At 40.7% G+C, this 22,968-nt stretch overlaps 2 protein-coding genes across 5 annotated transcripts in view; one reads left to right on the forward strand and one right to left on the reverse strand.

The window, feature by feature from the left end:
• Positions 1-14,028, reverse strand: part of WASF1 (WASP family member 1) — an 87,040-nt gene extending 73,012 nt beyond the window's left edge. The window contains exon 1 of one of the 4 annotated variants that reach the window (XM_068184247.1): positions 13,614-14,028. In XM_068184247.1, coding sequence (XP_068040348.1) covers positions 13,614-13,948 — 335 coding nt within the window. In that variant the 5' untranslated portion in view covers positions 13,949-14,028. Of the gene's footprint in view, positions 1-13,609 lie in introns of all 4 variants that reach the window. The other 3 variants (XM_068184246.1, XM_068184248.1, XM_068184249.1) reach the window with 3 other exon arrangements.
• Positions 14,029-14,228: 200 nt separating this feature from the next.
• The window catches only part of CDC40 (cell division cycle 40), a 36,828-nt gene continuing 28,088 nt past the window's right edge, over positions 14,229-22,968 (forward strand). Inside the window, exon 1 of the mRNA XM_068184251.1 lies at positions 14,229-14,779. Coding sequence (XP_068040352.1) covers positions 14,585-14,779 — 195 coding nt within the window. The 5' untranslated portion in view covers positions 14,229-14,584. The remainder of the gene's footprint in view (positions 14,780-22,968) is intronic.

Genomic DNA, 22,968 nt, shown 5'->3' on the forward strand with positions numbered 1-22,968 from the left:
AACTGCAAAGTTTTGGCTAGAATTGTATTCTTTCATGCCCTAGGTATAAACACATTAATTGAGTTAGATAAAAATTTCTTTCCTGAGCAAGCTTTACATATCACGATATAAAAACACTCCTCAAAAAAATCCCCATAAATATCAGCATCGTTAATATTAAAAAAAAAAACAAAGCCAAAAAATCATATGACAAGATTTAAGAAGTCTTACAGCAAATTTTACCTTCTCTTCATATCACTGAGTCATAGATAAGAGAATATTTTGAGTTGGAAGGAACCCACTATGATCATCAAAGTCCAAGTCTGGCCCTGCACAGGGCAGCCCCAAGAATCACACCATGTGCCTTCTCAGTAGCTCTTTATATTATACTAGTTACACTAGTTATTCCTAATAAACCAAAATGTTTGTAGTCTCTACATTCTAGAATTTATTAGTCACACATTATTCTTTTGCTATCTTCTTTATCTTGATATAAATTTCTAGCTTTCAGTTTAAAATTCTACTCCTATTGAATGCAGTTTCTTGCTTAGATACATAATGATGATATTATGAAAATAAGCACAGTATAACACATCATTTCAGCAGTCCAACCTTTAAAATATTTGAAAGTGTCATAAGCCTCACAACAGAACAGGGTGTTGTGAACAATGGACAGAAATTCTTTATTATTATTATTATTTAGAGCAATTAGAAAAAATTTCAAGCAGTAACTGTGATTTACAATTCATTACTTAGGCTGTTAAAATGATTAAGCTTTTCCACATCCACTGAAGTGACCCACCAATTTAGGCAAGCATAGCTTGACACCAGCTGTATCAGTTTGTAATACATTTACTTGCCTAGCCTAGTGTATATCTACACATTAAAGCAAGTCCTGTGAGTCAGCATTCTACTTTATCATGCAGGCAACACTTACCTCCACCACAAAAAGAGAACAAAGCATTTTATTTACTGCCTCACTTAGCAAGGAACAAAAAGGTAACAACTGTGAACAGTAGCTTACTCCAAAACTGAGGATCTTTTCTCTTGCTCAAACTAGAGCCTCAACAAGCATCACCATTTTGCAGCAAACAGGAGAAGACAATGGTGAGATGAGGGGAAAAAAATCAGAAGACTAATGAAATGCTTCTTTTAGTGTTCACTTGACAAAAAAAAACAGACAAGGACAGTGAGAAGAGTTTAAATTTTTAAAAATTATTTTCTCTATTATTTTTTCAGGTTTTTTTGCTTACATTTCTTTATCTAAAGGCTCAAAAATTAGAAGTCAGCATTTCATCATCATCTGCTAAAACATGCTGTCAACTTATGTCAACTTTTATTGTTTGGAGTACAGTTATTTTTAGAAGAATTATATTTAGGAGTGAGTTAAACTAGCCTGTTCACATTGCACGTTACTGCTTAATACTTCTGACAGTAGCTGTTGTCTTTCTTTTATGACCAACTTAAAAAAAAAAACATTAAGAGAACTACACTCTTGAGATCAGAGTACAGCTCTAGAAGTTGTTTAATGGCTGAGTGAATGCAACTACTATTTCAAGCAGTAACGTGGATTGCAGAGGTCAGCAAGGGCTGAAGGGAAATGTTCACTTCAATTAGTTTCTAATACCTTAAGTTCAAAATGTTCTGACAAAGAGCAACTTACGAATTCCATGAAATATCCATTATATACATGCCAAAACAGACCATTAGAGTGACTCAAGGCTCTTCAGCTACTAAAAAGCAGCAGTCTCACACCATCTGCAAAGATCTCTCTCCATGACAGCAGCGGTCAATCTGAGGGGCTTTTAATATTGCACTGAAACCTGATGTCCCCTTACAGGTAAGGGGTTCATTTTGGCTAGGTGTGACAGACCATGGGGGGCAAACACTGAGGTGAGAACAAAGGCATTAGGATGGCATTCTCTAATGGAAGGTCATCACTGCCCTTTAGCAAAGCAGCAGTTTTGGGTACCTTCCTTTCTCCACTGAAAGACAGTGAACCTACTGCCTCTCTGCATTCCTCATTCTCAGCTCTGTTTTGTGGATATGCACAGAGGTACAACTGAGCAGGGACAGTCAAACCACGGCAGTGTTTCTCAAACTGCAGTAAACAGATGCTCAGCAGCTTCAAGCAAAAAGGTTTGAAAACTACTTGTTTTAGAAAAAGTTTGATAGATGTTCTTATTAGCTGCATCACAGCAGTGAAGGTTTGCAGCACACTGCCAGATTCAGGAAGAGATGCTTAAGCATATTAGGCACTGAAAATGGGGGAACAACACTGATAGGTGTTGAATTTTCTGTTCAAAGTCTCTCTGCTGCCTGTAGGAATAAATCACCTTCATAAATTCATGCTCCATTGCAATAAAAAAAGCTGACGGTAAATCAGCCCTTACAGAGGTGTTGTATTTAGAAGAGTGAGAGGAAAATACTGCGACTTTAAACTTAATACATACAGGGAAGAACATGATCCTGCTGAGACCAGAGTTTGGGTAAAGGAGAGAAGTTTGTAATTACAAGGAAACATGGTTCCACAGTTTATCAATTCTCATTTCCCTACCAAGCCATGATATGATAGTTACTGGTGAGCTTAATTTTTGTCTGTCCCCAAAGAGCATTCAAGATTACTCATATGTTTAAAAAAAATTTTTAATTACCCAAAGTGCACCTAACCACTTCACTCCATATTGAAATATTAGGAGGGAAGATATTAAAAAAAAAAACAAATCACCAGTAGTGTTTAGTTTGAGGCTACTTAGTTTTTCTAATAAATACACTAAAAGACACTGACTCCATTCCCACAGACCTGTGTATCAGCTTTTATGTAAAAGATACATTTTTTCACTACTGCACAGACAACTTTATTTTTCCAGAAAACCCCAACAACAGCAATAAAAGCACCAAAATAAACAAACAAAAAAACCCACCCCATCTTGCTTTTATTTACATGTTGTGTCAAACTACTTTTTATTACATACAGTTCAGTCAAATCTGACCATACTGTTAAAGCCTAGGTGTAATACAACATTTACAGTACACCTACATGGGCAGCTGAAGACAGCTATCTGTTCATGTCTGGAAATGAGCCAGCACTGCCTCAGCCCCATCATATGGCCCATGACAGTATGGACTGCCTTTCAGAGAAGAAGCCTCTTTTAACCTCTTCCAGACTACTGACATACAGTATGATATGAATCTAAAATCTATGAATGACAGTAAAGACAGGTAAACTTTATATCCCATCGCTTCTCTAGTTTTCATCTGTCAGATTTAAACCCACAGGCAACCTTCTCTATCCACTGGAGATGAACTCAGCTGCTTACATTCTTTCCTTCAAAAAATGAAGCAGCTGTCCTTATCTTCTCTTACAAAATGTGGCCAGGAGACAGGGTACCCATCTTTGATATTAGGTCTGTCCCCTACAAAGCAGAAGCATCTTCTTTGGTCTTCTGGGAGTTCAAAAGCATACACCCTACCTCCTGTGGGGGACAACACATATATTAAAAATACATTATAGACAAACACAAATTGGAATATTATTCACCTTCCCTTTGCCATTGTTCTACTAAGCACAAAACAATTCAAGAATCACAAGAACAGAAAAAGATCAAACATTTGTATATGACTCAGCAGTTAGGACACACAATACATCCTCCAGATCTTATATTTTTTAAATAGATCTGCATGTCACTTATTAAGTCTTATCTCCAAGGCTTGCATAATTCTAGCCAATATTCATCCATGCACTAGAGTGAGACCACCATGTACCAGATATAAATTTTCATTAAGAAGGTTCAGAAAAAAACTATATGCCAATCTGAACAATATTATTATTATAATTATATCCAAGTGTTTCAATGTCTGTTTTAAGCATTTGAAAATGTCTTCATTTTTTGAAGAGATGTAACTCTGCGCACTTAACGCATTTTCCTTCTACAAGGCTCCAGATATTTAAACATTACAACAGTCACATGCAACATGGATTTTTCTGAAGTGTTTCTTCTGAATCAAAGTACTGTTCTCAAGTACAGGTGAATCTGACTTCTCTACAGTCCTATCAAAAGCAGTGTCCAAATAGTTGCTCTTGTTTCAACATGAAATCACAACCATCTATCATTTTGTCTGCACCTCCAGCTAAGAGGTAGCTGAGCACTCTAAAAATAAAGTTAACAAATGTGTCTTGGGATCTAAATGGACATAATATCTTGAAAAATAAGCTAAACTGCTAACTTGCAAAAATGGCACACATGCAAGTTGCAAGGAAAAAAAACCCCAAACATTAAACACTTCATGTTGGAAGTCAGACTTTTGAGGAAGGTGGGAAATTTAACTTAAAGAATCTTATAGTGCATGTTTGAAAGTGTTGTAACATGATCTCATGAAATCCTGGAAAAAGGAGGTATAAAACAAGTAGAGAAGAATCTGTCCTTAGAAGTCCCTCTGCCTTCTAGAAAGTTACCAAGCAGAGTTCTTAGCTCTCTCTAGCAAACATCAAAACAAAAACTGACCAAAAAACATCCAATGTGTTTTAAGACTGTATTACACGGTTCTTAAAGCTTTTTTTTTTCCAACTGTCTCTATTTTAAAACCACATCTTTATCTCTTTGCTTAATAAAATTAAACATTTTTTTCTGAAAATATTCATTCTGTAATGACACTTTCAAATAAAAAAAATTACTATTGGTAAAGAGGCTCGTTATAATCAAGGATGGAGTAGAGTATCTATAATCAGCGTATGGTTTAGGATTCCAAAAACCTGAAACACTTCTTACCACATTCAGGCTCAAAAATCATCCTTGGTAGCCAGTGCTCCATATATAAGCACTGAGCTACTGGAAAGCACTTATATTTCTGAAAATGCTCAGATACAGAAGATGGCCTATTTAGATTGTTTCTATACACAAATGGCTTTGCTTTTCAGTGTATTCCCAGGAACAATAGAAGATAAAATTAAGGGGCAGTTTTATGCGACAGGGCAAGAGATTGAAAATATTAAAAGTAACAAGGATTTTTCTCTACCAGTAAGCTACTCTACATGAAACTTCTTACCAAGTATTACTTTAGGACAACACTGATCATTAAGCAGCTACTTCCCATGGAAACTCTCTAATATCTAGGCAGAGAGAGCACGGTGTCAGAAGCTGATGGAAGTTCAGAATTAATAAAAATTTTAGGTCATAAATTTACATACATTTATTAAGATGTCCCATCATTGGGCCACAGCAATCCACCATGAGACGGTCATTCCAAGTATTACATGCTATGCTGTATTAACCAAATCACCAGACATTCAAAGGAATGGTCCACAGGTTTTGAACTTTTTGCAACACTGATCAGATTTCTAATGATTAAACAGATAGTAAACTTATGAGGAAACTATAGCTTACTAGAAGACAGTCTATAAATATGGTAGTGCTTTAAGAATCTATGAAATATGATAGATCTTAAGAATCAATCTATACACCTCAATTGTTTTATTTTTCCTTTCAATGTAATATCACTGTTATCAATTTTTTAATGAATACTGCCAGTACTTGAAAATATTTGAGCCATGAAGCACCACTCTGAACTTTCCTGCAGATAAGATGACCATATAGGAGGAATACAAACCTGTCCAGAGCTTAAAGACATGTACTTCACTCGTGACCCCAGAATAAAATAATGTGTTGACCAGCTGAGTAGTGACAGATATGGAAGAGTTCCAATTCTCCTCCCACAAGAACTGGACCTCTTTTAGAGCAATAGTATAAACAAAAATCTTTCTTCTTGCTAATAAAACTTCTTCCATTTACTAGACAAAGAAATAAAATTTTATAGTTAGCAGTAGAATGGATAAAAGTCTAGCTAAATCAGCTAGACACAGATAATTCCTAATATCTGACTTCCATTACTGGAAACATCATAGCTGGTAGACAATATATTCTTTTTGGACTGAATTGTACAGAATCTCTCCCTGTAGCATGGAACCTGCTGGAGGCAGATTGGCTTGAAGTTCATTTCCATGGGAAACAAAAACTGTTAACTTCTTTTTAACTCAGGGATATTTTTTATATTTTTAGTGGACTACTCATGCTAGCCAGAGCCACAGAATGCATCCCTTTGTCTTGCCTGGGGATGCAGACAGCACCGCTTCCAGTGAGTGCCACACCGGAAGCTTCCATGGCACTACAGTCTTGAATCTTCAGGACTGCGGAGTAACCGCAGTTCACTCTGCACATGAGTGATACGTGCACGTATCCTGCCATGCAATGCCATTCCTCAGCCACAGTGTAGGGCCCTGCAACACTACATGTGTTGTACAGGGTTTGATCTGTTTTCACAAGAGAAAAATCACATCAAACTGCAATGCCAGAAACTTTCATTACCATCTCTACAGCAGTCTAAGGCACCTATCACTTCTCCTGAATTAACTCTAAGATAATTTTTCTTTCTGCTGTGAAGATCATCTAATCATAGGACATTCGAGGTTGCCCAAAACAGGATCTGCCAGTTTGCTCAGAATGTTAAGATGTAACAAATACCACTGTCCTGTATTACCAGCAGAGACCAACATTTCCCATACTGGGTAGTTGGGTGGCATAGAGGTGAAAGTTCCTTCCTCACAAATTAGACAATTTATGTTAAGCCCTTGTTCCTGAAGAGAGGCTTCCAAAGAAGAGACCTATGACAAACTCAACCTGTATTTTCACTTGTGCTCTCAAGCTTGTTAAATTTCACAACTGCGCATGGAAACACAGTTGGGAAAGTTTGTCAATCACAGCCTTCTCCTTTAATATGAACAAAAGGCAGAACCAGTTGAGAGTTAAAAGACCTTTCTAAGCATTTCTGTACAGACATTCAGCAGCTAGTGGCTGAACAAGATTTAACAAGTTAAGCATTTCCTTTTTTTACTGAAAAGCTGACTCTGCATGCCACTTTTACAAGTGCTAGTTGAACTACTTAAGTTTCCACGTATTATCAAGTTATAAATGATTTGTGATTTTTCCCAAAAAATGTTTTTAATTACTTTGTTCCAAAATTACTATGGAGGGTGTGGTTTTGTTTTATGATAATGAGAACATTTTGTAGAAAGCCACTTATCTGGTACAGGTCATCTGTCAGACAATATATGTGAACATGAATGTGCCTGGAAGGTAAAAGATTTTTAAACAACGAACAGTGTCATGTTGGAGAAATATACCTAACAACTCTAATTTTGGCCACTCTACAGCCATTACATCAGAACTGGCAACTGGGAGCTGCTGGACAAGCTACTTCAATATAGTATTTAGCACAAATATGACAGTGAAGTATCTTAGTGTCAATCAGTTTTCCATAACCTACGCATCTACCATGCAGTGCAGATGCCAGACAAAAGAGCTACTCTGAAAAAAGACTCCACACCCAAAAAGAGCGCTCATAAACTTGCTGGACTGGTCTAAGACAGCTTCACTTCATACATCAATTTTCATTCATGATTTTTTAAACTTCCCATCCCCATGCTACAAGCCATTTCTATATTCAATCTATTGATGCAGGAGTTTTACTCATTATCCCTCTGTTTTGGACTGCTTCATTTTGTGTAAAATAGTTCATTACATCAAACAGCCAGAAGATTACTCCAAAACCCAGAAATTAAAACATTTATTTCAGCTATAGAAACCTGAGAATACCTCACTGCAATGAATATTAATTTATTTAAGCAGTCACATCTCATGAGAAAGAACAAAGTTCAAATTATTGGTTTGAAGCAAGTAAAGCAAGGAGTTTAAGCTGGTTCTGTGTGTTCAAGAGAAACAGTCTAACAGTAAATGACAGACAGGTATACAGATACATATATCGAGAGAAATACAGGTACATTTAGCAGACACGGGGAAAAAAGTCTCAATTCCCTTCTCCTCGCAAAAAATGTATGCTAAAAATTGCTTTTTACTGATTGAAGGGTTTTTTGTTTTTACATCTACGGTTGGAGAGCTAAATTCACATGTATTTTATAGCCCACTCCTCAGTTTCTTTCACTTCCTTGGGTAAATAATTCCAATCTTTTCATTCCCTTGAAAAACTCTGCCATATCCATCATATCAAACTCTTCACAATACTGTGATTTATCTCTTTTAAACTAATTGACAGTTAATAATGCACTTTGAATAGCAGATAAGAATTAATGAATTTGTATACAATGGCAATATCTTCTCTGGTTTTTTGCCCTCTTCTGATTACAGCTATAATTTGGATAACCGTACTTATCAAACTGTAATAATGCTCAATTTTTTTGTTCTATTAATACAGTTAATTTAGAAACTCTTCAGACATATAAATGTAAACTTATTTTCTGCTTCCAAAACACAATGGTTTGCCTATACTAACAGGCAGTTTTACCTGTCATCCTGCTGTCCTTTCACAAAGCTTGCTTAGACTTCTCAGGTGACCTTTCCAATATTTGTGAATTCAATTAAATTGTTTTAAATCCTTAAAAAATAATTCTACTTGATTACTCAAATTCTACAGATAGTAATAAAAATATTGGACAGCTCCTGTTCAACATTTAAGAGAAAAAATTAAGTCTGCTGTAAGTTAATATTTCTGTTAATTCCTCTCAGAGATTTTTGTGATCCATGAAAATATTTTACCTCTCATATCATGGCTTTTTAATTTAATAGCCTGGTGTGAGGAACCTTCAATTACACCTTTTAAAAGTGTATGCAAAGTAGAACTATATTAATATTTAATCTACTCTGCTACTACTGCAATCAAAACCCCACGTAGATTAGATTACATTTATCATTGCAGAAGCAGTACCAACTACTTGTGATTTCAGTTAGTACTACTGAGTCTACCATCAGTCTTTGTTGTCATCACATACTCCTATCTACAGGCAGTTGTGACTGTAAAGGAAGAGAATTATGTGTGCATATTATTTCATTAAGAGCACCCAACGACTTCCAGACCTGTTCCCTACACAAACTTTGAGACCACTCGCAGAATATTTGTTGGAAACTCTCCTTCAATAACTTAAAATCTATTGACCAATTTTCTACTAAATTTGTTTTTCAAATCTGTGAAAACAAGAGACAAATAGAGAACAGACACTCTATTAATACTTGCAGAAAATGAACACAGCTTACCACAGAGCAGAAAAAAGGGGAAAAGACAGTACAAATGCCTTAGCTATAAAAAATGCTTCAACACAATTTAATGCCTTTTATTATATGCCAAAAAAACTTACAACTTACACCTGGCTTTAGAATAGATTCCTGTTTCCTAATAAGTTTTAAATATCATACTGCTAGGGCATTTATAATATTTTACTTCTGCATGGAATCAGCTGTCAGAAGATTAAATTCATGTCACAACCTTAGTATCTAACTGAAAAGTCAACCAACAAAAAGGTATAAGCTCATTGAAAATTATCCATTATTTCTGCTCTTTGTTAAGAGCTTTGCTAAAATGTAGCTACATTTATTTGTTATTCTCTAGTTCTTTGAATGTATAAGGTAATTTCTTATACCAACACACTAGTATAAGCAAGCTGTCAACCTAGCCTCTCCCAAAAATACAGGCACATATTTTCAGAAATGTATACACTTTTGATGACATTTTCCGTCCTTTAACTGATTTTAAAAAACATTTTTCAGATAATTAAGAAAACCAATATAAATTTGTAATTATGCTAATTAAGTTTATATTCCCGGAAGTGTATAATTAGTTTTGCTGCCTCTCTGACACAGTACTCATTCAGCTTGTGCTGTAAGATGCAGTTCACAGTACTGCATATGTAGCTGGGTAGTTCGAAGAAGCTGCACAGTTTCCATCCTCTAGGAACAAATATTATTTAGTTTGCAAAGTCATCTGAAATAAGTACAACAGTCTAAGTTGTTCCAGTCTTATCCCATATCATTCTTTCTTTGAAACCACACCTTGTAAACATGAAATATATAGCATGTAATCTGTGTCAGACAACCTCAAGATCCCTTCCAAAAAACTTAAAGAGACTGATTCACAGATGTACTGGAACAGAGAACTCTTTTTGCAATCTGGCGCCTTGGTATCTTTCAGAATCCGGGACATAGTCCAAAATAACAAAAACTAGAAAAGGGGTATTATCACCCTTGCAGCAGTCAGAGGCTCCAAGGTAGTAGAAATAGCAGAGCGCGAGTTATAAAATGTGCTTCAGTCTCCAAGCAGCTAAATTAAGAGTACACTGAGATGCATCAGACACACAAGCAGGTGCTTATAAAAGGGCCCAATCCAAATGCAGTAGGAGTAACCGGATAAGATTTACATCATGATACCTTTTCTCAGCAGCCAAAAGCATATGAACAAAGGCAAAAAAACTACATTTTCTTTCAAATGCTGTATTTCCCACAGACAACAGAACATCGTATTTTGGTTCAATCTTCTATCTGATAAGTAACATGATTTTTTTTTCTTCCTTTCCTCCAAACTGCAGACTTACAGATCTTGGTGGATGAGAAGTGAGAGTATATGCAAGTGGGCTGACAGCAATTTAGGAGTACTAAAAAACATAGAGGAAACAACTAGAATAAGTAGGATTATATGCATCATTTTCCATGCGGAAGGAAAACCAGCTGAAAGCACAAGGGTGTGATATAAAGCATGCCCATCATGGAAAGCAACAAAAAAGAACTATGAAAGAAAGTAAAGGGAAAGAAAGTAGGATAGAATACATTAAAAGCAGAGGGAAACAGATTTTGTGATCAACTACAGGGAAGAAAAAGACTGATGTGAAGGAAAATTTGTGAAACATTGAGTTAAAATTTAATTGTACCCCAAATTGCAAAGCAAATTAGTCTCAAACAGGAAGTGTTGGGGGCGGGGGGATTTGATGGGTGTTCCTCCACTCGGAAACTGGCTGGCTGAATCCAACCAAATTTGTCAGAGGTGTAGAATTCTCAAAGATACCTATAAAATTCAAAGTTCATGAAATCAAGCTGCTGTGATTGTCCTGACCAAGGGAATGGATTCAGAATGCACTAACACCCTGTCAGACATTAGACGATCCACAAAAGGATGAGACTCTACTAAAAAAAATTCCATTAGAGCTTACAACCACTCTCAGGATTTAAAAAAGCCCTGAACAAATCCACACAAACCCCCCCCCCCAAAAAAAAAAAACAAAAAACAAACAAAAAAAAAACACACAAAAAAAAAGGATAAAAGGTAAAAGCCAGGCTACTGCTCAAGGAACCACACTCTTAAAATACTTTTTCCTCTTTCCTTTCACCAGGGTAAAAGACACGGTAATACTTGGTATAGTATTTACCACCAGGAGTAACAATAAACAAGTGTTAAATGGCCCTCTTGATATGTAAAAAACGGAGACAGTTTTTGCTTCTCTTGCTTTAATTTTCCAAAGGAAGATAAGTGACTGTAAGGAAAAGCAGCAGTGAAAAAGCTGGATGGAAAGCAAAGCCAAGCAACCCAAACCACCTCCCACCCACTACTTCAGTCTGCCTCGGAACCAGCAGCATCCAACGCATAACATAACACATTTTGTGGAACTCAGTTAAAGGAGAACATACAGCATACAGTAATCAATGAGCAGAGCTTTTTAGAAAAGCTGTATCATCCTTTCAGTTTTATACCAATCAACCCCTTCTTGAAATTACAAATATGCCATTGACAGTCAAGAAAAGCCAGTATATTAGCTCAACGCAAATGACCAGCAGCAACTCCTCAGCTTTTCTGACAAAACCAGATCTTAGATCATGGTGTATATTAGCCATCTACACTTTCAAAGCATAGACAAGTCAGTTTTTCATAGCCAGAAGTGACATTGGCTTCCTTGCTGAAAATTAATCTTTGCTACTATTTAAGCAACAAGAAATTTCAGACAGTATTGCCCTGAATGCCTTCACATGTATTTGCTGATCTACTACCGCTGGTACCAGAAAGGCAGCTAATTTAAACCAGTAAGTGATTTTCGTAGGTTCTACAACAAAAGCACTCAGAATCCCAGATGATTACATTTCACTGGCAAGAGAACTTGGATGCTTGAACACAACATAGTTGAACATACTTATGTCAGCTACCAAAGCTTTGTGACTCAAGCACCTAAAATTCAAGGTTTACAAGGCAGAACTACTTTAATGATTTTCAGCAAAGTTCTCCAGATAAAATATCACGAACTGGTTGTACAAATAGACCTTGAAATTTTTCACTTTTCAGGAAGCACACCTTTAAACTTCAGACAATACCTACGATCTGCATGCCAAGAGAAAAAGGAATGCAGTCATATGGAATCAGTTAACAATTGCTGCCAATAAACCAATTGACTGCAGTGGAAGAGCCCCTTTTGATATTAATAAGCAGTGATTCATGTGAAGCTCATATAGCTTTCCTTACTTAGGGATTCATCATCCATAGATTTAAGATGAAAAAGTCAGCTCATTACCATATGAAATGCTAGTTCAATGCAGCATATTTCAGCTGTTTGAGATGCAAACAAAAGGTCTTGGTGTTGAAATGTGTGGGACGTTTCCCTAAAATCCTGTGCTAGCATACAAAAACATAGCATACCTGTATCTAACAGAACAGATCGTAATGCAGCACCTTGCTCCACTCCACACTATGAACACTTTCTGTATGCCCTCTACATTTATTCTAGCCCTTTTTAAAAAACAAATAAAACCAAGCGATACCTTCTCAAGCCACGAAAACAAATGTTTCCAACCGTGACTGCTGAGAAGGGTGGAAAATTCAAAGTAGAGCATTTAATCAGATTAAATGCCACTGTGTCACAATTAGATGTCACTGTGTGCTCACTTTAATTCTGAAAGCACATGCAGCTCGAAGCGAAGTCATGGCACTGTACCGCTCCAGGTGCAAGCGCGTGCAATGCACACACCTGGCGTTACAGCCGGCCCTTGGACGGCGCCCTGTCCTTCCCATTTCTCCCGCCCGCGGGCGCGCAGGAAGGCGTTCGGGAGCGGGCTGGGAGAAGTTGGAACCTACGTGCTTCTCCTCGCTCCCGGCCATCCCCCGCGATCTCCAAGCCCTCCTAACAATGGTAGCAGTGTTCCAGCGGGCAGCTCTGCCCTGGAACCGGACCGAGTCCCCCTGCGCTCCGACCGGCGGTCCCGCCGCCCGTCCGCACCCCCGCCCTCGCCAGCCCCGGTCCCCGCGGCGGGGACGGGCGGGAGGGGACGGGCGGGGAGGGGGCGCCTCTCCCCGCACCTGGCGGCGGTGACGTCACCCCGCCGCCCCCCGCCCGCCCGCGCGCTGACCCCGGCCCCGCTCCGCCGCACCTTCCGCGCCGGCCGATCCCGCCGCCGCGCCGGCCGCGGGAGAAGGAGAGGGAAGCGCCGGGCTCCGGCACAAGTGCGGCCCCCTTCTCTCCTCTCCTCCGCCTCGCAACACGCCCCCCTCATGCCCCTGCCCGCGGGGGCGGCGGGGAGACGGAGGAAAGCGGCTCCGCGGCGTGCTTCCCCGCTTCCCTCCATCACACCCTGCCGCCGCCGCCCCCCGCGCGGGCGCGGACAAAGGGGAGGGGACCAACACCTGGCGAGCGCCGGTCCCTTTGTGGGGTAGGCGCGTCCCGCAGCCCCGCCGGCGATGGGGAGCGGGGGCCGGTCCCGCCCGCCCGCCCCAGAGACCGCGAGGGAAGGAAGGTAGGGGGGCGAGGGGCACTCACTCGCCTGCCCTCGCTGCGCACCTTCACGCCGCTCAGCCTCAGCCCCTCCCTCCGCGGCCGCCGGGGCGCTGGAAGTTCAGGCGGCGCCGGCCATTCCCAGCTGGCGGCTCCGCGTTTCGGGGGGCGGCGGCGGGCGCGGAGCGTCCCCGGCGGCTTCACAATAGACACCGGGCAGCGCGCGCGTGTCTCTGTGTGTGTGCGCGTGTGTGCGCGCGCGGGGGGCGGGGCCTCTCCCGGCGCGCCGAGCCGGGCGGGAGGGAGCGGGGGGGAAGCGCTGTTTACCCGGCGGCCGAACCCGGCCGCCCCCCCGTCCACCGCCCGATGCTCGGGCTGGTCCATGCGCCGCCGCCCCCCACCCCGCGGGCGGGCAGGTGGTACAGTCCGGCCCGCCGGGCTCCCTCTCCCCGGCGCGGGCGGGGCGGGGTCCCGCCGCTGTGACGTAACAGAAGCCGGCTGTGCCGGCGACCAATCAGCGCGAGGGGGCGGTGCTCCCCGGTGCACTGCACGGGGCTGGGTCGGTGGGAGCCCGCGGGTGACGACCAGGGGTCTTCCGGGGCCAAGCTCTCCACTCCGCTGCCTTCTGTTGGAGCGACAGCGAAGACGCTTTGTGTGGGGGAAGAAGTGGGCGGCTGGAGTTCTCCCCGGGCTGTTGAATATTTTCCCCTGCCGCCGCGCAAAGTGAAGGCGAGCGCCGAGGGGGGAAACTTCCGAGCGCGGCGCCGCGTTGCATGCTGGAGCTTGTAGTCCTACTATGGAGTCCTGAAAGGTTAAGCACCATCAACAGCCAAGTGGGATGTTCTCCCATTAAATGCCTGTATATCCAGTTACAAAATTTATCCTTTAAAGTTTGTTTTCTGTTTTAATAAGCCACAGTTTTAGGACGCAGCTCCACCCCACTCCTTCTGCGGGGGAAGGGACGCCTCGAACCTTGCGGAGCTGCCAGGACCTGCCCGTCCCATCATCCCCCGCGCCAAGATGTCGGCGGCGATCGCCGCGCTCGCCTCCTACGGCGGCTCCGACTCGGAGCCCGACTCGGAGCCCGAGACCGAGGGCGGCTCCCAGCGCTCTGCCGCCGTGCTCGCCAGCCGCGATGCCGTGCTGCACCTCCGGGCGCCGCCCGCCGCGCCCCCGGCGCTGCCCGTCGATGCGGCCCCGGAAGTAGCCGTGAAGGTAGGCAGCCCTCCAGGGCCCGGGCCGCCCGCCTGCCCGGCGTTGCGTCCGCACCGCCGGCTCGGGACAGTGCTGGGGGCAGCCCCAGGCTGGGAGAGCGGGGCGGAAAGGGCGCGGTGCCGGTAGGGCTGCGTTGCCGCCGCCTGGCCCTGCCCTGCCTTGCCTGGAGGTGTGGGGGTCGGAGCGGAAAGGGCGCGGTGCCGGTCGGGCTGCGTTGCCGCCGCCTGGCCCTGCCCTGCCTTGGCTGGAGGTGTGGGGGTCGGAGCTGTGGAGGGGAGGGCGGGTGCCGGGGAGCCCCCGTGGATTCCAGCCGCGGGGGTCAAGTTTATTACAGCGTGTTAGCTCCATCGCAGAGCGTGCCTCGATTCCCGTTCTTTAGATACTTGTTTGCTGTTCCCTGTGTAAGGTGGTTTCCTGTGTGGTTTTCCCGAGTGATGGGGTGAAGTCGATACTTTGATAGAGTGGCTGCAACTGAATCCTCTTCGAAAGGGCAGCCTGAAAGCTGGTTGGTGTTTCTGTTTCGTTATTGCTGGGGGAACCTTTGTTTTCCAAGTTCAGTATCACACCGGCTCACTTTTGTGATACCAGAAAGGGAGTGGGGAAGGTGCTGTAAGCTTAGCTCTGGGATTTTTTGTATAGGCAACAAATTTCTAATCAAAAGCAGGCATCTTGCCGTGATAACTGTCATCGTTACATTCCTGCTGCCACGTGCTCAGAAAAGATTTTTGCCTAGTGACCAAGAGGTGGATGGACTCTTTCACTTTGTTGTCATTAGTTAATTCATAACACAATTTATCATATTTTTCTGTAGATGTTGTGCTGTGTATAGTGACTACATTTGTTTATCTCTTAGAGTTTGGAAATCTGGCTTCTCGAGTCGTGTCAATCAGCAGGCTGTCTTGTGCACATTTGAAAAGAAATGCTAATTAACATCTATAATATTTCCTGAGTGTTAGTGATAAATGGCAAGTAGCACTGGATGTGCTTTCCACCACCCTTAAGCCTGTAGCAACGGGTTTTCCCTTTGCCTTGCCAGCACAAAGGTTTGTGTAGTTGCTCAGGGACTGGCAACTACTGGCAGCCACAGCTTGCATTTTTGGCAGTTGAGAGTGTGAATCTATAATGGTTGTTGTTCTCCATTCCAACTGTTTTAGCTGTTTCTGGTTCAGAATTTTGGCTTGTTAACTGTCCAAAGACTTATGTATGCTTTAAAAAGGAACAAGTCCTAACCCCCTTAAAGCAGGTGTCGTTGTTAGCACATTCAGCTGACAGCATTTGGGCTACTGAAGTGTGCATATCAAATAAAGCCCTAAGGTGTTACTCCTACATGTACTTAATTTTATGGTTGAAATCTGCTGAGTTCTTGTTTCAAAGTACATCATAGTTACATAAAGTCACATTTCTATGAAAATAATTAATCTGTAATTGAAAGCTGTACTAATGGTTGGCAACTGTGTTTTAAAAGTTTGAGGGGGTGGCTTTTGTTACACCCTCTTCTTACAGTCTGCTTCTTGAAACAGGTCTATTGCTGATCTTGATGTTAAATTGCTCATAATACATAACGGCTATAATTATTGGTGACTCCAATCCAGTAATACTTCTACTCTCATTGTAAACTGGGAAGCCCACTGGATGAAAGTTGCATGTTTCTGTTACTGTTTTTAGCACCACTAAAACCACTTGTGGAAAGACAACAGAGGATGGAAGTTTGTGCTTCTGGTCCCTTCATGCAGAAAAAGATAGGTTGTAACTGCAGGACATTCAGAGAGGGGCATCTGGGCCGAAGAAGGATTCTGGTTCTGTATGAGGAGGTAATGAGAAGGCCAAACCAGACAGCTGAGGTGTGAAATATGACAGACACCTACAAAATCATTAAATGGCACAGAAAGGGAGTTAAATACTCACCGTGTCTTCTATTACAGCAGCCATAAGCTGTCTAGTAGGAGTTAGGTTCAAAGCAAATAAAAGGATACAGCTCTCCATGCAATGTGTAGTAGGGCTTATTGTCATGCCAAGAAGTACAGTGTGTTGAACAATTTTGTTAAAAGGAGAGTCTGGACAAGTACTTGGAAGAGATCCATTGAAGGATGAGGTGTCAATAAATACGCAGATTTCCACAAGTCCCACCGAGACCTGTTGGGAGAGTGCAGAATTATCATCATAAACCCTTAGCTCTGCTCTTACTCTCCCCTAGATGCCAAGTTTCCATAAGGCAGATGTTTTCCTTTGTGGGAACAGTGGACAGGTTAATCATGATATTTTCTTTCTCCAAATACATCATCAAGGAGTAGATAAACATGACAGTGTTGTAAAGAGAGGCTGTTCAAGAAGGGGAAGGGAGCCCAGTTGCCAGCAACCAGGCAATTGTCAAACCCAATTATAATTAGTTTCCCTACAGTTTCTTCTTCTATGAAAAAATCACCCTAACACTGCTGACAGTTCTGTCTTCACTTTTGAATTATAAGTGTAGAAGGAAATTCAGGAAATTGCACCTTCTGTGAAGAAATCATTTCAGAGGAACCATTGTGGCTATAAGCTTTACTTTTGAGAGAACAATTATTGTTTAAACTCTGTCCAGGGTAAGGCTCAGATTGGAGCAGATTTTATGATACTTCCCTGCAGCATGCCCTTCAGTAGTCTTGAGGAGAGGACATTTAACTGGGTTAAAATAACAAGGCTGGCCCAGCCCAGTGCAGGAGCTGGAGGATCTGTGTTGCCTTTTATGTGAGAAGGGATCGGAAGTGTCAGTTCCCTTTGAATCTTGTTTACCTTTGGCACTATGCAGGTTTCCAGAGAAGTTTTGCATTAGGGGAGGAAATAGACTTCAGTCACTCTTCTTAATGTTTTTTGAAATCTAATCCTGTCAGCTATGGAGAGAAGAAAGATACAAAGTGGCATGTGACAATTCCGTAGTCCTGATTGAACCTTAGTAGACTTGGGAAATGTTATTTGTTAGGAATGTTTGTTTTCTTTGACATGGTGGGTTTTCAAACTTTCTTTGACACAAAATATCTTGTAGGGAGTAGATGTTTAGAACTTGTCATCCTGCAAGATCCTGGGAATCTAGCCTAGTTCAACAAAACCATTTAGCGTATGCTTTTCTTGCTCGTTTATTTTTATTCTGTTGAAGTTAGTGAGGCAGTCATTTACTATTAGGAGTGCATGAATGGGTAGAAAGAATAAAAGCTGATAACAGCCATGTGTTAATGTTGGAGCTTCACTGCAAGTGCTATTTATCTCTTGGTAATAAATTTGTAAATCTTTAGATTGGGATAGTGTGCATTTGACAGCCCAAGTGGTTTCGGCAAAAGTAGATAAGTGACAAACTGCTTAAGTCTCAGTGGCTCATGGGATGTGGTCTTAATTTACCACATTTTAATGTGATTGATAATTAAAACTAATTAAATGTTATGCAAAGCAGCCTGCCCATTTTTAGCTATTTGACTAACTAGTAATGACTTTACCTGGGGAAATCGAATGTTGTAAGTTTATGATCTGAAATGTCCAGAAAAAAAAAAAAAGAAAACCCCCCAACATATAGACATCAAAACTCTCTGCATGCATGAGATGAAGCTGGAAAAAATAAGCCACATTATGTTCTTTCTAAGGAACAGAGTTAGCATCCAGTGTTGCATTACACAGTGCACCTTGATCTTTTTATTTAAGGCTTCGCTTTGTTGCCTGTTACAGGGATTTTGCTGCTGTTTAATTTAAGAAATATTTTTGTTTTGTGTACACATAAAGAAACTTCTAGCAGGCCTTTTTGACATAATTTTTTATTACTGAACTATTCTTTTATTCTATAAATTAAGTGATTTTCATAGAAAGTAACAGTATTGTTTCATGGCATTTGGGTAAGAGTTTTTTTGAAGAAAAAGAGGACTGTGGCCCGTTTAAGGAACCTGTTAAGGAGAAAAGTTAATCTGATCTACTGTATATGTAGCCTAAAATCTCCTGTTTCCTGTCCTCTTTCTTATGCTTTAAAGCGGCCAAGCTTTATGACTGAAGGACTGTAGGACTGAAGGAGCATGCCTTGAAAGGAACCAGACATTTGGTGATCTCTGGGAAGTTATAATGAAGCACCCCCTTGTCTACACTTAGCATCAAAAGCTTCTGTCTCAAGATAGATTCCTTAGGCAATGCTAATACTCAAGAATACAGCCCTGTGTGGCATTCCTGTGTAATAGTGTGATTGTGTTTTGTTAAACAAAAGGTGCAGAAGGACAGCATTTAACTATCAAAAGAATTTTTTTACCTCATCAAATCATCTCTGAACTGTAAAACAACCTGTTGCAAGTTAGTAGACATCACATCTATTTCAAAAAACCCCAAAACAGCATACCAACACAGTAAGTAGTTTGGTGAAATGACATCATCTGCCTCTTTTTGCCTTGTATCAGCAGTGATTCTTGCATCTCTGTGGACAGACATTAATTCAACCTGTCTACCAAACTTCAGTGGATCTATGGAGTGGATCTTTTCAGGTTTTGATTGTCCTTATTTATGCAAAGTTTTATAATCTGAATCTCTTCTGTGCTGAATTAGATTGCTCAGTTTTTCTGTTCAGGTCCTATTTTCTTAGGCCTTCAATGATTTTTTTTTTTTTTCTTTTGAGCACTTTTCAGTAGCATGTGTGCTTACCTGATGTGTGGTATCCAATGTAGCCACTGTATTTCAGTTGGGTGCTTGTTACAAGTGCTGAGAAAAGCAGAGAGGTGACACATAGAGCTAAGTTTGCAGCTTCTTCCTATTATGTTTTTCAAGATAACCATATTCAGTAAAACATAATTTCCTAAAACTTTAATTCTTCGGTTCCAAGTTATGTGGGGTGTACAGCCCTTTAATGATATTACAGCATGCCATAAAGCCCATATTAATACAATTTCTAAGTTGCAGCAAACACCAGCTGCTTCTCTGCCAGTCATGCAGCTGAACTTTTCACTTTCTCCAAAGGAACACTGTGTCTGTTTGAGAGCTTTTTGACCCCCCTTTTTATGGTTCCTGTGCCTTTGAGAGTGGAAGTAATCTAGGATAATACTTAGCCCTTCACTGAAATCACACATGCCCTCCTCTTTCAGCTTAACTACTGATCATTTCCCATCCCACAGAGCCACTTGTGTCACACTTGGCACACACGGTGGATTGCTCACAGTAGACTTTTAGATAAATCATTCCTGTGACCAAAGGAAAAGCTACAGCACAGCAGAGAGGTGATCTCTTAGATTACCTTATCTCAGTCACAGCTCTGCCACACTGCTGCTCCTGTGATCCCTTCCCTGTCAGCTGGAGCTATGGCAAATGCATCTGGAATGCATGCAGTTAAGGCTGTTGCCAGCATAAAGGGACAGTGCTGTGAGACCTGTATTACCTTTTCTTGCTTTCTGGGTCCTAGAAAGATGAGTTCTGCTGAAATGGTCTTCTGGCAATGCATGCAGATGTACCTAGAGATCTTTACCATGTACAGAGGTTGTCGATGAGTTCTCTCATCTGGAAAAAAAAAAGATAAAGCCACAACCAAAATACACCAATGCAGATAGCTTGGCAGTTGGTGAAATGAATGATGGGCTAGGTTAATATTTTTAATGTTTCTGCTACCTACTAGACTCTCATGCTGTACAAAATGGGAGTTACCAGATGTTGACCAAAGGATAATTTGTCTGCTGCAATTTGAACTCTTGCCATGGACTAACATTTGGCAATATGTTATGTCAATACTTTATATTCTTATCAAGATTTCATATTTTGAAAATACTGAGAAAGTAGAGTGGGTAGTTGGACCACATTCAAATCATTACACAGTTTAAATCTGAATGACATAATGCAAAGATAACAATTATGTGCTTCAGCAGCATGTTATGAGATTGTCATTTGATGCCCTAATATGTGAAAACGTGAATAAGACTGGAGGTCTTGAGAAGTGTAGCTCCTATAAATATACATGTGCTTCAATTTCAAGGCTCGGTGGTTTTCACACAGAAAGAATGTGCCTGTGGTGGTCTAGGAGTGAACATATTGTGTGGCTTTCAAGTGACTCAGCACTGTTCCACCAGCAGCAAAGTAGAACCAGAATTGCTGTAATCCTCCAGCAGAGGATCAGCTTCTATGGCACAATCTGTTTCTTTTCTCAATTACCAAGCAACATATAATAGAACTTCACAGGAAGAAAAGAGGAGGGAAAATAGCAGAACTGAAAAATTCTTGGCATTTTTGCAAATCGGGGTTTTTTTTGCTTTTTCAGATTAAAGAGCAGGAAAAAACTGTCCTAATTTCAAGTAAGCTGATCAGTGTTTAAATGTCACTAACCACTGGTCAGAGAAATTTTGCCTTACTATCAATTATATTAATTTTTATTTTCTCAAATGTTGCATTTTCTCGACAAGATATGAGGTGTAGCTGGAAGAATAAGCTGTATGATGTAACTTGAAAAAGCTGTCTGTGGAAAATGTCCTCATGACATGGAGCAGTGAAAGGAAGTGTAGGTTTGTAGGTAACATGGGTTAGGAAGTGGTTTTGGTATGCTCCTATTCTAACTGGGGACGTGTGGGTTTTTTGCTGAATGATAGGATTAGGCCTGCTGTGCTGTTTGCAGGCAAGTTCATGGTGTATGAAAGTCGGGGCTGTGAATGTACCAGTAGTTGTTGACATCTAAGCCCAGTGAATTGGAAGGGTGGTGTGATGAGAAAAATGAGGTCAGACCTAGAACTGGTAGTGCTGAAAGTTCAGGCAAGATCACTGCAATGCCTGGATCTGCCTGTCAAAATAATTGATAACGTGGTGAGAATAAAGCTTTCTGGTTGGACTTAGCAATTCTACTAAGACAGTGGCCTTAGTAGAAAAACAATTAGTGGGATCGCTGATGTCATGTTTTTGTTTTCTTTTGAGTTTTTTAACATTCTTTTCCTTTGTTGAGCAGTTTTAATCTAATGTAATCAGGTAAAAAGCCAAAGATCTTTAGGTACTGTTTTTCTGTGTTCTAGAAAATCAGGTTTTAAACTCTTTTAAATCTTGTATGCATGAGCAAATTTGTAATTGACCTGCTGTTGAACTGGGGAGAGTAAAAGCTGCTTCTAGTATTGTTAGCTATTCTCCTATGTCAGAGAATAGCTAACAATATTAAACAAGTTAAGAATGTGCCATTTTGTTCTTTCGAGATACTATAATATAAAACAAGATTGAGTTTATTTGAGATAATTTTCTGTTAATGAAGCAACTGCTAAAATCTGGTTGTCTGTTGTGCCACTTTCTTTTGTAAGTCACAAATGCTTTGGGATCCTGTTGTAGGTAAGCGCTGACTAAGCAATGATGCTAAGATAGCTTTTGCAGTATGATTACTAGGGATTTTGTCAGTATACTGGCACATTCTGAGTCCTTTTCAATTGCTGTTTTTCTAGAATAAAGATACAGGAAGCAAGGGCAGTAATAATTCTGCAAAATAACATTCTCCTTCATTAACTGAGGTCTTGATGAGGGAAGGGGTTCTGATGTAAAAGAACCTTCGTAAAGATCTGAAACCAGGACTTTTTGGGCATTGCTACCTTGTCAGCCATTTTCTTTCTTCTCTATTTTCTATTTCAGCTGCATGTGCCCTTCTGAATTTTTCCCTGTGAGTTGCTTGAAGTTATTCTTTTGGTTAATCCCTCTTTCTTGTCCCTTCATCTATCAAGTTAAATTTTTGTCACATCAGACTTGCAAATGTGTTTAAGCACTAAAGCTGAATTACATTTACACCTTTCAGTATAAAAATGTACCTTTTGGAAATAAGGAATTATTGGATTCTGTGAAAGTCATTGTTATAATTAATGTTAGTATGTAATGTTGATATGTAATTTTTTTCTTTGCAACTGTCTTTCAGAATAGTTACTTGTGATTTCTGCCTCCTACCTTTTGTAGAGTTCTAGCTTTCCTACCTTTATATTAAATTCATTACCATTTTGATTAGTTCTTCTTTACAAGTCTGATTTTCAAGCATCCTAAAAAAAAGCTTTCCTTCAGTCTTGCTGCTGTTTTTAAAATGTGTGCATGAAATCTTTAAATAAAAATAAATAATTTTTCACATGCAAAAATCTTCAAGTGTTTTAGACAAGTTTCTCAGTGACCACCTGACACTGGTTTTGCAATCAATATTTTTGTAAAATAGAAACTTTAGCCAAGGTGCTCTTTCGTAATGCTTGAATGTCAACTTGAACTAC

The sequence above is a fragment of the Anomalospiza imberbis genome, chromosome 3 (genome assembly GCF_031753505.1).
Source record: "Anomalospiza imberbis isolate Cuckoo-Finch-1a 21T00152 chromosome 3, ASM3175350v1, whole genome shotgun sequence".
Taxonomy (NCBI): Eukaryota; Metazoa; Chordata; class Aves; order Passeriformes; family Viduidae; genus Anomalospiza; species Anomalospiza imberbis.